Here is a 14,913-nt window from a genome sequence, read left to right on the forward strand (position 1 = left end):
AGACCAGGGTGGGGGAGGAACGTCCAGGATTGTGGTGGGGGTTGTTGTGTGGAGCGTGGGGCCAAGTTTGGAGGAGCTTTAAAAAAGATTTTAAAAAATCTCTCCCAGGGAGGAGAAATTACACCGTATGAAGGCCTCCAGGTTCAATTGTAACCGTCAAATTATAGACTTCAATCTCACCCAACCGACTCAGGTTAGAAAAGAGTTAAAACTTCGCAGCTGCGTCCAATATATTTATGAAATGACATTGATGTCCATTTTAATTGCCCTCTTTCTCTTAAAACCTTCCATCAGAAATGGTTGTCCTATTTATTTGTTCCCTACCACCCTTTGAGCTTATTGCCTTTTTCAAAAGAACCCTTTGAGATCCGACATCACCTTAAAAGGCGCTACCTGTGCCGTCCCCTGCTGTGATAGGCCGAGAGCCCTTTGAAAAGTATCATCCAAATACAACGCAGATGTGCCACTTGCACCTGTTTCCCCCCGTCAGATAACGTCAGAGCAAGTTCACAGCCAAATGGTAACTTTATACCAGAGCCTTTGAATCCCTCTTGCCCTTATATACTGACTCGCTTATTTTGTCATCTCCCCTCTCTCCTTGAACTTCAAAGCCATTCCTCTTGAGAAAAAAAAAAAAACTCCACCATGGTACTGTATATCATGGATATTTTATATGAAATCAGCTTTATTTTCCTTATAGCCAATCAGAAACGAGCTGGGAAGTTGAGAAAATTGTGACCCTCACAGTTTAAATAAAGATTCCATAATGAACCCTTACAATCCTTTGATTGCTGCGTCTTCCGCTTCTCTGAGAAGCCGGAGGGGGGGGGGGGGGGGCGCACATTAAATAATTGTGGATAAATTAGATGTGCATCAGATTTTCCAAGCAATTAATTCCTCTCCCTGCAAAGCCTCGTGGGTAAGTGGGGGGGGCAGGCAGGCAGAGACGTGTGTTTTGGTGGGTTTATTTATCCCTCTAAATTGGTTCCCTCTCGGCCAATGAGACAGGCTCAACTAAACGTCAGGCTCAACTAAACGCCACCAGAATCCCAGGTCCCCTTACGCTGGGTCTTGACTTTACTAAAGAACCGCCTGTGGCTAATAAGACCTCGCTACGGCATCTGTGGAATTAGGACTTGATCATCAGAAATCACCCCCTTTCTATGTATGATTAAATAGGTATGTACGTGACTGACGGTTAGAGGTGAGAGGGTGTGTTTGCGTGCGTGCGTGTTGAGTTTGTGTTGTGTGTGCGCACATGCGTTCCTATGCATTCTCCTGAGCTGTGTGTCTAACGTGGTGTGTTTCTGTCGCGGTCTCTCTCCTAGGGTAAGAACCTAATCCCGGCTGCCCCTGGTAACGCTCGTCTCAACTACACGGTCCTGATCGGAGAGACACCCTGTGTCCTCACCCTGTCAGAGAGCCAGCTGCTCTGTGAGTGGCCCAACCACACCGGAGAACACAAAGTCACCGTAAGTACTCTACTGAAGCCTCTTCAACTTTGGGTTGGGCTGTGCTGTGTGTCGTCTTGTGCGTCACTGTGTCGCAATCACGTTTCACCTCTCTGGTTTTTTGCTCGTCTCGGTTTTCTCTCTTTACGTCCTCTTTCTGTTCTATACTCTTTCAATATCACATGACAGTCCGGTCTCCTCTTTTGTCATGTCCATATCCCCCTCCCTCTATTCCTTCCTCTTTTCCCCTTGCCTGGATTCGGTTCAAAGGAAGAGTAGAAGAGATGGCGAGAGCATCAGAAGGATGGGCCATGTTATTCTCGCCGTCTCTTCTACTCTTCTTTTGGACGACCGCTCTCTCTCTCCATTGCGTTGTTATTTTTTCCGTTCTCGTTCTTAATTTGGCTGACGGTTTCTGCAGGGATTTGCGTAGACATTGGTATCCAATGCAGCCCAGAAATGACGCATGGCCAAAGAGGTCCATGTCTATATTTTACAGTCCCTCGGTTGCATGTGGTGTTTGATCGATATCGGCCGGCAAATTACAATTCAAGGCCTATAGCGTTATGTTCTTGATTTGAAAGGGTTGCCAAGGGTGCATCTCAATACACTTCATGTTTTTTCTAGACTCTCCTCGTCTCCTTTTCTTCTGCACTGATTACCACAATGTTGGGACAAGGATAGGAATTGGAGTTGCATCTTAGTAGCCTAGTTTTTTTTTTACACTGAACAAAAATATAAATGCAACATGCAACAATTTCAAAGATTTTACTGAGTTACAGTTCACATAAGGAAATCAGTCAATTTAAATAAATTCATTAGGCCCTAATCTATGGATTTCACAAAACTGGGAATACAGATATGCATCTGTTGGTCACAGATAACTTTTTTTTTAAAGGAAGGGACGTGGTTCAGAAAACCAGTCAGTATCTGGTGTGACCACGATTTGCCTTATGCAGCACAACACATCTCCTTCACACAGAGTTGTATCAGGCTGTTGATTGTGGCCTGTGGATGTTGTCCCACTCCTCTTCAATGGCTGTGTGAAGTTACTGGATATTGGCGGGAACTGGAACGCGCTGTTGTACACGTCGATCCAGAGCAACCCAAACATGGTCAATGGGTGACATGTCTGGTGAGTATGCAGGCCATGGAAGAACTGGGACATTTTCAGCTTCCAGGAATTGTGTACAGATCCTTGCGAAACATGAGTTGATGGTGGCAGATGAACGGCACGACAACGGGCCTCAGGATCTTGTTACGGTATCTCTGTCCATCGATAAAATGCAATTGTGTTCTTTGTCCGAGGCTTATACCTGCCCGTACCATAACCCCACCGCCACCATGGGGCGCTCTGTTTATAACGTTGACATCAGCAAACCACTTGCCCACACGATGCCATACGCTGTCTGCCATCTGCCCGTCACAGTTGAAAGAGGGATTCATTTGTGAAGAGCACACTTCTCCAGTGGCCATCAGTGGGGCAAACGCTCACCTTCGAATTCGGTTATGGCGCTGAACTGCAGTCAGGTCGTGACCCTGTGAGGACGACGAGCACGCAGATGAGCTTCCCTGAGACGGTTTTTTAAAGGTTGTGCAGAAATTCTTCGGTTGTGCAAACCAACAGTTTCATCAGCTGTCTGGGTGGCTGGTCTCAGATGATCCTGCAGGTGAAGAAGCCGGATGTGGAGGTTCTGGGCTGTAAGTGGTTACACGTGGTCTGCGGTTGTGATGCCAGTTGGACGTACTGCCAAATACTCTAAAACAATGTTGAAGGCGGCTTATGGTAGGGGAATTCTCTGGCATAAGCTCTGGTGGACATTCCTGCAGTCAGCAGGCCAATTGCACACTCCTTCAAAACTTGAGGCATCGGTGGCATTGTGGTGTGTGACAAAATGACACATTTTAGAGTGGCCTTTTATCGTCCCTAGGACAAGGTGCAGGTGTGTAATTATCAATGCTTTTCCTGAATCAGCTCCTTGATATGCCACACCTTTCAGGTGGATTAATTATTTTGGCAAATGAGAAATGCTCACTAACAGGGATGTAAACAAATTTGTGCACAACATTTGAGAGAAATAATATTTTAGCATGTGGAACATTTCTGGGATCTTCTATTTCAGCTTATGAAACATGGGACCAACACTTTACATGTTGCTTTTTATATTTGTGTTCAGTGTAGTTGAAACTAGGGCTTGTGTAATTCATACTGTGCGAAGGTAAGACTTTCTTCTAGCCCGGGCTTGGCGACAACAAACGTATTCAACTAGGTTTGGAATATGCTCACGCGCTGTCACACACATTTTGTAGTGTAGCGGCTTTGTAGTGTAGCGCTAGTGTCACAAGCTTTGGTTTGTCAATTTCTGTTTTGAGGTTGGGCTTGTGCTCATCAGCACGTAGGGCGCACCGATTGGTGTCGACTCATTAGTCAGCATGTGTTGCACCTGTGCTGGTTGCCATCTTGTTAGTGTGAAGGTGTTTCACTTGTGCTGGCCCAGGTGCTATTTTGTTGTCTTGAGAGAAGTGGAGGGTCAACACCTTTTATTTGGCGCTCCCTATTTGATATCTCGAAAAACATTCCTTTGTCTGATTTCTCATATTTGGTTTTGCTCCACCTTTTTGGTTTGTTTCCTGTCTTTGTTTGGTGTGGGTTTGTCTTTTGTTTTCCTCGTCTTGGGAAAATTTAGAGGGGCTCATGGTGTGTGTCTTTTAGGTTCCCGTTGTTGGACACCCTCAAGAGTGTCTTTCAAAACCCCTCCTAAACCCCCAGCTGTTTTGGTTGTTGGTCAGTGACTGTTAGTTTCCCCACTTCTGTTTGAGTGATGTTTTTGGTTTTCTTGCTGGGGAACATAATAACACTGTCATGTGTGACAGACACGGGTGTGTGAGAGAGACTCTATGTGGCTTGTTGGGGTCTGACTGCAAATTACGGCTGTTAAATGGACATTTCAAAAATGTACTTCGTATTTATAATCCCCAGCACCACCCCAACGTCAACATATGTTTTTTCAAAAATACAAAAATACACAAAAAAATAATTATTTAAAACATTTGCACGTTTCTGTTTTGTAGTAAAAAATATAAAGATAAAGTGTTTCCAATGACATCATTGTAGGCAATGCCTATTCATAATTAGTTAACATCACACAATGCACACCGATGATGTCATTGGAAACACTTATCTTTCTCTATATTTTTTACTACATATGTTGATGGTGATGCTGGAAATGATGAAAATGAAGTTGAAAAATATTGACATTTCCCTTTAACAGCTCCTCACTGAGAGAGGTTTGGGAGGTAATGAATAACTAGATGGAAATAGCAGCGACAAAGAGCTGGAAGTCCTGTGTGTGTGCGTGTGTGTGTGTACGTGCACTCTATTTCTGATAAATTACATCTAATGCACCATATGACTGTGTTGAAATGTGTGTTTTAAAGGTATTGTCCTATGAAGAATCTAAAACCGTGTGTGTTTCACCCCCCCCCCCCCCCCCAGGTGCGTGTTGGGGGCTTTGAGTACTCCCCCGGTACCATCCAGATCTACTCTGACAGCCTGCTTACCCTGCCCGCCATCATCGGCATCGGAGGGGGCGGCGGCCTGCTCCTATTGGTCATCATCGCCGTGCTCATCGCCTACAAGAGGAAGTCGCGGGACGCCGACCGCACGCTGAAACGCCTGCAGCTCCAAATGGACAACCTGGAGTCCCGGGTGGCGCTGGAGTGCAAGGAAGGTAAGCCACACCTGTCAATCAATTACATTAAATTCAATTAAATTCAACTTCATTGACCTATTCAGGACGAGGAGGCTAAGCAACAGCTGTCAATCAACAAAAAGTAGGCCAGGTTTCTCGCGACTTGAGGGGCTACTGCACTGGTGGTGCAGACATCTGTTCCAGCCCAGCACACGAACAGTCGCTGAATCGTGGTCTTCCTGAGGAGAATACAAAACAAATGGAAATAGGAGAGTGGCGTTCTAGAGGCAGAGCAGGACAAGCTCAATATCCATCTACTTCCTCTCCATCCAAAAACACACAAACACACACACACAAAATGGCCCTCCCACTGGGTGCTGCTTGCTCTTGGTACCCATCCAGAAGAACACTTTGATCGGGGCTCCGCCGCCCGGCGCCAGATGTTGGGTTCCTCCCCAATGCGAGGTCTGCTTGGATGGCCTTTCTGTTTTAGGAAGGGAGGGAGGGAGAGAGAATGGTGGATGGAGAGATAGAGGGAAGGAAAGAGAGGGCGGGAGAGGGGGGAGAGGGGGGAGGTGTCTGCAACGCGTGCTCTCACATTAACATTTGTCCATTTGGCACACTCCTGATCTGGTGGGAGGCCAATGATACTGTCTGTCTATCTGTTTTGGGAGAGAGTGGAAATAGAGTAGATTTGATTTTAGGCTTCCTTAAAGATAGATGGAGAGAATGGGAGCGCGAGAGTAGAGAGAGGTTTGAGGATTCCATAAGGAGAGTGAGTGAGAGAGAGAGAGTGAGAGATTTGGATAGTGTGTAGATTTGAATGCGCCATAAGGGGAATCATACTGCAGCATCTGCTCTGCAGTTTAGAGAACCTAGAAGTAGCCCATCCCATGCTTAAATATTTTCACAAGATAGCGAGACTGTAGCCTGGGTACCGGTCTGTTTATCTAACATTCCACTCCTTATACTCTGTGTCATTTGCCAAAGAATGACCTGAGTGTAATGTCAGCTAAACCGACTGATACCCATGCTGGCAAGACTGGTGTGATATGAAGCATTCTTAGTAACAATGCATTGTACAGTTAAAAAACACAGAGTGCAGGAGACCGGGCTGTGGCCATCTCTGCCCAGCGCCACATGGAAACAGACACCGATTGGCCGCTGTCTTCGCCACACTGTCCATCCAGGGGTCACCACCTTGTCTGTCCCCCACAGTCACCACAGATGGATGGAGAGCGACAGGGAGAGATAGGTAAAGGTGCATAGGGAGAGATGGATAGAGCCCCAGAGACTGGAGAGATGGATAGAGCCACAGAGAAGGGAGAGATGGATTGCGAGAGGGGGAGATACAGGTGCGAATGGATAGAGGGACAAGAGGCAGGGTGTGATAAAGCAACCGAGAGATGGATAGAGGGAAGGAGGGTATGTGAAAGGGAGGTACAGGTAGAAATGGATAGAGAGAGATGAGGGGACACAGAAACGGAGAAAAGGGCATAAGGAGAGATGGATCAAGGGACAGAGAGAGGTTAAGATGGATAGAGGGGGGGGGGGGGGTCACAGGGAGGTGGATAAAGAAGGACAGAGAAAAACGATATGTGAGCGAGAGATCGATCAGACTGTGTTTATTTCCTTATTTGTTTGTGTGGTTTCTTTAGTCAAGATTACACGACAAGAGACGGAGAGGTTATTCACAGAGTTCTTACATGCGCCGAATACAACCAGTGAAATGCTTACTTTACAAGCCCTTAACCGACAGCGCCGGTTAAGAAAATATTTACAAAGTAAACAAAATAAGATGAAAAGTAACACAACAAAATATCAGTAACGAGGCTATATACAGAGGGTGCCGGTACCAAGTCAATGTGCGGTGGAACAAGTTAGTCGAGGTGAAGTGACAAAAACAAAGGGCGGGGTGTCCATGTAAAAAGTCCGGTGGCCATTTGATTAAGTGTTCAGCAGTCTTATGGCTTGGGGGTAGAAGCTGTTCAGGAGCCTTTTGGTCCTAGACTTGGCCCTCTGGTACCGTGTGCTGTGCGGTAGCAGAGAGAACATTCTATGACTTGGGTGACCGGACTCTCTGACAATGTTTTGGGGACTTCCTCTGACACTGCCTAGTGTAGAGATCCTGGATTGCAGGAAGCTTGGCCCCAGTGATGTACTGGGAAGTAAGCACTACCCTCTGTAGCGCCTTACGGTTGAATGCCGAGCAGTTGCCATACCAGGCTTTGATGCAGCCGGTCAGGATGCTCTCGATGGTGCAGCTGTATAACTTTTTGAGGATCTGGGGATCCATGCCAAATCTTTTCAGTCTCCTGAGGGGGAATAGGTGTTGTCGTGCCCTCTTCACGACTGTCTTGGTGTGTTCGGACCATGATAGTTTGTTGGTGATGTGGACACCAAGGAACTTGAAACTCTCGACCAGCTCCACTACAGCCCTGTCAATATTAACGGGGGCTTGTTCGGCTCACCTTTTCCTGTAGTCCACGACCAGCTCCTTTGTCTTGCTCACATTGAGGGAGATGTTGTCCTGAAACCACACTGCCAGGTCTCTGATGACCTCCTTATAGGCTGTCTCATCGTTGCCGGTGATCAGGCCTACTACTGTTGTGTTGTCAGCAAACTTAATGATGGTGTTGGAGTCGTGCTTGCCCATGCAGTTGTGGGTGAGTACAGGAGGGGACTAAGCATGCACCCCCTGATTGTCCCCAGTGTTGGTTGTTGCCTACCCATACCACCTGGGGGCGGCCCGTCAGGATGTCCAGGATCCAGTTGCAGAGGGAGGTGTTTAGTCCCATGGTCCTTAGCTTAGTGATGAGCTTCGTGGGCACTATGGTGTTGAACACCGAGCTGTAGTCAATGAACAGCATTCTCACATAGGTGTTCCTTTTGTCCAGATGGGAAAGGGCAGTGTGGAGTGCGATGGAGAATGCGTCATCTGTGGATCTGTTGGGGCAGTATGCGAATTGAAGTGGGTCCAGGGTTTCAGGGATGATGATGTTGATGTGAGCCATGACCAGCCTTTCAAAGCACTTCATGGCCACCGACTTTAGATGCCACTGAAAGAAATGGAGGGAACCTACAATGGGTCACAGGACACTCATGTAGAGAGCAGAATGTGTATGAACAGTGGGACACACTAAGATATATCATGCAGCCACTCTGCTGCGTGGGGAGCTCTGCGGTAGGGAGAGAGGTGAAATGTGTGTTTGCGTGGGTGTGTGTCCATATTTCTTCCAGCTCTTGGTGTACTCTCTACTCTACCGAGTTCACGTAAAATCAGTCCAAAATGTTTCGCTTTTATCCTACAACAACACTGACACATATTTAACACATGACCAATGTTAAAACTGTCAATGCCGTTCTGTACGTACATTAACAATAGATGAACTATCCTTGTGCCTCTCTACTCCTCCCTCCCTTCTCTCTCCTAAGCCTTTGCGGAGCTGCAGACAGACATCCATGAGCTGACCCAGGAGCTGGACGGAGCTGGCATCCCCTTCCTAGACTACAGAACCTATGCCATGAGGGTCCTCTTCCCCGGTATCGAGGACCACCCCGTGCTCAAGGAGATGGAGGTACGGGTCAGTAACGCCCAGGGTTCCAATTATGCATGGACTCTTAGGGGTGATGTAATTCTTGTGGGGGGCTTGTACTCAAACCATGGTAACCCCATAGCAATGCTGATCTAGGATCAGGTCCTCCTGATAGGCCTATTATGATCTAATAAGCGCTTGATCAGCACTCCTACTCTGGAACACTGTGAATACGGGCCTGGAGACCTTTCTAACACTCTGTGGAAACGTTGAGACTGATAGAATGCCAGAGCATGTCCAGAGTCTGAGAAACAGGGCTCACACATTCATTGTAACACTCTTCCATTCTATTCCATTATTTCGCCACCCAAGAGAGGTTACGTATCGATCACTCAACTGCGCCACAATGCGTCATCAGGTCAAGATAGCATGGCCTATAACCTATTACAATACTATCACGAGCACACACACACATACACACACACACAGTTGAAGTCGGAAGTTTACATACACTTAGGTTGGAGTCATTAAAACTCGTTTTTCAACCACTCCACATATTTCTTGTTAACAAACTATAGTTTTGGCAAGTCAGTTAGGACATCTACTTTGTACATGACACAAGTCATTTTTCCAACAATCGTTTACAGACAGATCATTTCACTTATACCTCGCTGTATCACAATTTCAGTGGTCTGGTCTGACGAAACAAAAATAGAACTGTTTGGATATAATGATCATTGTTTGGTTTGGAGAAAAAAGGGGGGGGCTTGAAAGCCGAAGAACACCATCCCAAGCATGAAGCACGGGGGTGGCAGCATCATGTTGTGGGGGTGCTTTGCTGCAGGTGGAACTGGTGCACTTCACAAAATAGATGGCATCATGAGGGAGAAAAATGATGTGGATATATTGAAGCAATGTCTCAAGACATCAGTCAGGAAGTTAAAGCTTGGTCGCAAATGGGTCTTAAAAATGAACAATGACCCCAAGCATAATTCCAAAGTTGTGGCAAAATGGCTTAAGAACAACAAAGTCAAGATATTGGAGTGGCCATCACAAAGCCATGACCTTAATCCCATAGAACATTTGTGGGCAGAACTGAAAAAGCATGTGTGAGCAAGGAGGCCTACAAACCTGACTCAGTTACACAAGCTCTTGTCAGGAGGAATGGGCCAAAATTCACTCAACTTGTTGAGGGAAGCTTGTGGAAGGCTACCTGAAACGTTTGACCCAAGTTAAACAGTGTAAAGGCAATGCTACCAAATACTAATTGAGTGTATGTAAACTTCTGACCCACTGGGAATGTGATGAAAGAAATACAAGCTGAAATAAATCATTCTCTCTACTATTATTCTGACATTTCACATTCTTAAAATAAAGTGGTGATCATAACTGACCTAAGACAGGGAATTCTGTCAGGAATTGTGAAAAACTGAGTTTAAATGTATTTGGCTAAGGTGTATGTAAACTTCCGACTTCAACTGTGCATACATACATAGACTTATAAGAAGATGCGTTTTCTGGATGGTGCATGTATTGTACGTTATCAGCTCTGAGGGGTGAGGAGAGCGAGGAGCGTGACAGACGGCATATCTACTAGCTATGAACTGTATTGCATATCTGTCTGGCGCCTAGCATCGGATTTTCATTTGTATCCCAGATGCGATTAGCCTCAACTGTGGTGCGCCAATACAATTTCTCGTCACGCCACCAGGTTTCGCCTTCCTACAAGACAACCAGCCACCACTGGCTGCTTTCAAAATAACCTGGTGTTCTATTGTGGGGGGGGGGTTGTAGTTGTTTGATTCATACAGCTTCATGGAGAGTGTGTGTGCAAGTTTGTGCCTGTGTGCGCGACCAGGCGTCTGTGATATTGGGTCTTTTGTACCTCAAAGACTGCTCTCTGCCCCCTCTCTCTGATAGGTTCAGGCCAATGTGGAGAAGGCTCTCACCCTGTTCGGCCAGCTGCTCACCAAGAAGCACTTCCTCTTGACCTTCATCCGCACGCTAGAAGCTCAACGCTCTTTCTCCATGAGAGACCGCGGCAACGTGGCGTCGCTGGTCATGACTGCGCTCCAGGGCGAGATGGAGTACGCCACAGGGGTGTTAAAACAGCTCCTCTCAGACCTAATTGACAAGAACCTGGAGAGCAAGAACCACCCCAAGCTACTGTTGAGAAGGTACGGTCCACCATTGGGTTGTGTTGTGTTGGGCTGGTCTATCTGTGTAGCAGTGGGGGGAGAGAGGGTTAGGACCTAGAGAGCACGAACCACCCCAAGCTGCTTCTCAGAAGGTGCGATCCGTGTAGGTTGGGGTGTGGTTGGGTTGGGCTTTGCTATATAATTATCAAGAACCTGGAAAGTGAGTACCACCCCCAACGGTTCTCCTTCGACGCTACGCTCCACCTGTGTTAGGGTGGGTTGGGCTAGCCTATCTGCGTAGCCTATGAGGTGTAGAAGTGAGCCTGGTAGAAAGGAAAGAGAGCGGATTGATCTGCCATAGCTTAGTGGTTAGCCGTTTTTTGTTATCATTTAGCCGTTTTTTGTTATCAGTTAGCTGTCTTAGTTATCAGTTATCCACTCTAACCTGTGTTAGACTAAAGAGGGCCGCTGTAGACGGACAGTAACTGTAGCCTACCTCTCCTCTCTCTCCCCCTCTCCTCCACCTCAGCATTGTCTCTGTCAGGAAGGATTACACCCCTGAGCACACCCACTGACTCCCACAGGAGGCCCAGCCACTCAGCCAGCCACAGGGCAGACAGGACTACTGAGCCAGACAGAGAGAGGGGGGAGGGGGGATGAGAAGGGGGAGAAGGAAAGGAGGGATAAGGAGAGAGATACAGGGAGAGAGAGCGAGGGAGGAAGACTGCGAGATGGGGAGAGTGTGAAAGGGGTTGTGGAGTATGGAAAGAGAGGGAATGACAAAGGTGACTAGGAGAGGGAGGGAGGGAGGGAGGGAGGGAGAGACGGAGTGCTAGTGGGAGGACGAATGAGAGATTACAGACAGAGAAAGATGGAGGTAGAGGAGGGTCAAGAGAGAGAGAGTGCACGGCACTGGGGAGCGAGAGAATGGAATGTTAAGGGAGTAAATGGGAGAAATATCCCAGGGGAGACCGAGACTGGTAATCAGTTGGGTAAGACCTAGAGAGAGACATGAAGAAAGGGATAGAGCGAAAAAGAGAGAAATGATAGACACAGGAATTAAACATGAAATCATGAAAAGGGGACGTTTTTCCTTCTCCATTGAGAGATATGTAATTAAAATCGAATCAAATAGATGACTTTGAGCCAGTCTGCTGCGGCGGTGAAATTGGCATGATGTTGCTAAAAGCCCCGCTGGAGGAATGTGGCACATACACTGTCCTGGTTATGAAGATGACACACATATTTGTGCTACAGAATTCCCTTTGTGACACTATTCCAAAACATTTTCCATGTTCATTATGAATTATACTACACTTCCATCCACGCACGCATGCCCACACTTTCGCTCACTCGCTCACTCACTCACTCGCTCACTCGCTCACTCACGCACTCACTCACTCACTCACTCACTCACTCACTCACTCACTCACTCACTCACTCACTCACACCAGATTAGTAAGGAGTTGGTGTTCACCAGTCCCCAAGTATTAGGTCAGGTACTGGCCAAAAGCATGTTCTTTCCTGGTCCACTCTACTTTCAACCCATCTACCTCTCATCTCCCTCTCCTCTATGCGAAGGGAAAATAACACATTTTGCCCACATCAAACAAATCTGAACAGACTTCTAGGATAGAAAAAAAAGACTTCATGACTTTTCTTCTCACAATCTCTGCTCCCAGTCTCAACCCTGGATAACCTGCTAGCTGGCACACACACACACACACACAATCCTTGATTCATCCTTTTCTGAGTAATCATAGTCTCTGGGAATGTATTATTCAGGAGACGGCAGCACTGATTCTAAAAGGAGGGACAGAGGAGGGGGTGGGGTGAGAAAACAAAGCTTTCCCCCCTTAAGTCCCTTCCTTTCATACCGTGTCACAAACACACACACACGCGCGCGCGCACACACACTTCCCTCGTTGCTGTTAACAAATTAAATGTAGTAAGTCGCGTTAATTACAATGCCTTTTAATTACTTGTGTTTTTAACTTTCTTTCTGGAGGGGGGAACCTTTCTGGAGGCTCCTCATTACGAGCCAGGTTGGTGATTAGCAAGAGACGTTAACGAATTAGACTAATTGCTGTGTTTTTAATGAAGATTGCTGGGTTTGCTTTGAAAAAATAAATGTGGGTTTTGTTATTTGAGTTAATTTGTTTGTGTGCTGAGAGAAGGGGGTTTGGGGGAGGTTGAAGGATATAGCCTACCAGCATTCTGTGGAATAATTTTAAGTTAAGCTCTTTGAAGTGAACTTCCGTGTTAAATACCTTTTCCCAGGGAAAAACGGTGTGTATTTGCTCTCAGTTACTAGCCCGAGGGGAGGTTGGTCACTTGTTACTAGGAGGAAGAAGGCAGAATTCACTCCAAAATCTCCAACCCTTGTACAGTCAGTCGTTCCTCTGTCAGTCAAGTGTTGATTTATGTTGTTGCCATTAAACCTTTGTCATTCCAGAAGATAACATTTTTCTCTCAATCTTCCTTTTCCTCCCCCCGTCCCCATAGGACTGAGTCGGTGGCTGAGAAGATGCTCACCAACTGGTTCACATTCCTCCTCTACAAGTTCCTCAAGGTAAGTCTGTCAAGGACGCAAGCACGTGTTTCGTGTTCATTAGGCACCAAAGTGAAGAAAACTAACTGAAACAGGGGAGGGCGACCTGGATTTGACCAATAAGAAAGGCTTGTTTTTGCTTTCCTTTGCAAACGCTTTCTTCTGCTCTGAATTGGTACGTCTACTCAAGTCTCAAGGAAAAGAGAGGGAACACGCAAAAGTAAAGAACCAGCTGGGTGGAAGGAGCAGAGAAATATGAGGAAATGGAGAAAAAGGTGAAGCCAGGGGGAGAAACTAGCACGAGACTAGCAAGAGTTGGAGGTGAGAATCGCTGTGCTCAGCAGAAGTCAGAACGATAGAGGAACAAGGGGAGGAAAGGAGAAAAACCAGAGGCCCCGCTAGCCAACCTCTCATTGCCACCTTTCACGCAGCAGAGTGCTTTTTCGCTCCTGACTCGTTAACCTTCTGGTAACTCCTCCATCAACTGCCACTAGCGTTCTCTCAACGTTGGCCCCAAGCTGAGTGTACATTTCGAAACGTTCTACCTTATTAAATGCTGTTTTTCCCCGGGTTAAAATGCACAGGGGAGAAATTGCTACCCGGGAGTGGGTCACTTGTCACCATGCCAATAGTCGTGGGAGGCTTGCTACGACCTTATCGTTTAGCAGTGCCATAGGCACTGTGGCTAACGGCAGATTGGATTGCACTAATTTTTACCTTTCATGCATTATCAAACTTGACTTTCTCAAGTAAGTAAGCATACTTGTTGTCTTGCGTTTGAAGACTACTCTATTTCCTATTGTTTCCGAAATACTGAAATGAGTGTTGTGTGTATGTATCAGTGACATGTTGCAAGAGCATTTATGTGTGTAAGTGACCTCTCACCTTTGCCCCTGTGTGTGTAGGAGTGTGCTGGCGAGCCTCTGTTCATGCTGTACTGTGCCATCAAGCAGCAGATGGAGAAGGGGCCTATAGACTCCATCACAGGAGAGGCGCGCTACTCCCTTAGCGAGGACAAGCTCATTAGACAGCAGATTGACTACAAGACCCTGGTCAGTACCGCAGTCACAGCTTGAATCACAAAAGTAAACAGAACACTTTGACATTATCTCACTGCATCAATTCATTGCCCTGAGAACCGTTCGTCTGGCTGGCTCGGTAATATAGTAGCTAGAATAGCATAGACATCAATAAAGCGACTTGGCATAACAGAATAATATGGGTTAATATGTAATATGAAACATAGTAGCTGAACTGTCGTGTATCACCGTGTCACCTCACATGCCCACACGAATCGCTCTGCTTCAAGCCTCTAGTCCTGTGACACCCCCCCCCTCCCAAACTGAACTTTGACCTTTACCCCCACACCACACACCCTCTAGACCCTGCACTGTGTGAACCCGGAGAACGAGAATGCCCCAGAGGTGACGGTGAAGGGGCTGAACTGTGACACGGTGACTCAGGTGAAGGAGAAGTTGCTGGACGCGGTGTACAAAGGCAGTCCTTACTCCCAGAGACCCAAGGCTGGAGACATGGACCTAGGTG

At 46.8% G+C, this 14,913-nt stretch overlaps 1 protein-coding gene across 2 annotated transcripts in view; it reads left to right on the forward strand.

Annotated features, from left to right (window-relative positions):
* Positions 1-14,913, forward strand: part of LOC139370758 (plexin-A1-like) — a 314,226-nt gene that overhangs the window by 285,141 nt on the left and 14,172 nt on the right. Inside the window, exons 19-25 of one of the 2 annotated variants that reach the window (XM_071110449.1) lie at positions 1,329-1,472; positions 4,948-5,182; positions 8,579-8,727; positions 10,600-10,856; positions 13,323-13,389; positions 14,274-14,420; positions 14,751-14,910. In XM_071110449.1, the coding sequence (XP_070966550.1) occupies positions 1,329-1,472; positions 4,948-5,182; positions 8,579-8,727; positions 10,600-10,856; positions 13,323-13,389; positions 14,274-14,420; positions 14,751-14,910 (1,159 nt within the window). The remainder of the gene's footprint in view (positions 1-1,328; positions 1,473-4,947; positions 5,183-8,578; positions 8,728-10,599; positions 10,857-13,322; positions 13,390-14,273; positions 14,421-14,750; positions 14,911-14,913) is intronic. The other variant, XM_071110450.1, reaches the window with a different exon arrangement.

The sequence above is a fragment of the Oncorhynchus clarkii genome, chromosome 17 (genome assembly GCF_045791955.1).
Source record: "Oncorhynchus clarkii lewisi isolate Uvic-CL-2024 chromosome 17, UVic_Ocla_1.0, whole genome shotgun sequence".
NCBI lineage: Eukaryota > Metazoa > Chordata > Actinopteri > Salmoniformes > Salmonidae > Oncorhynchus > Oncorhynchus clarkii.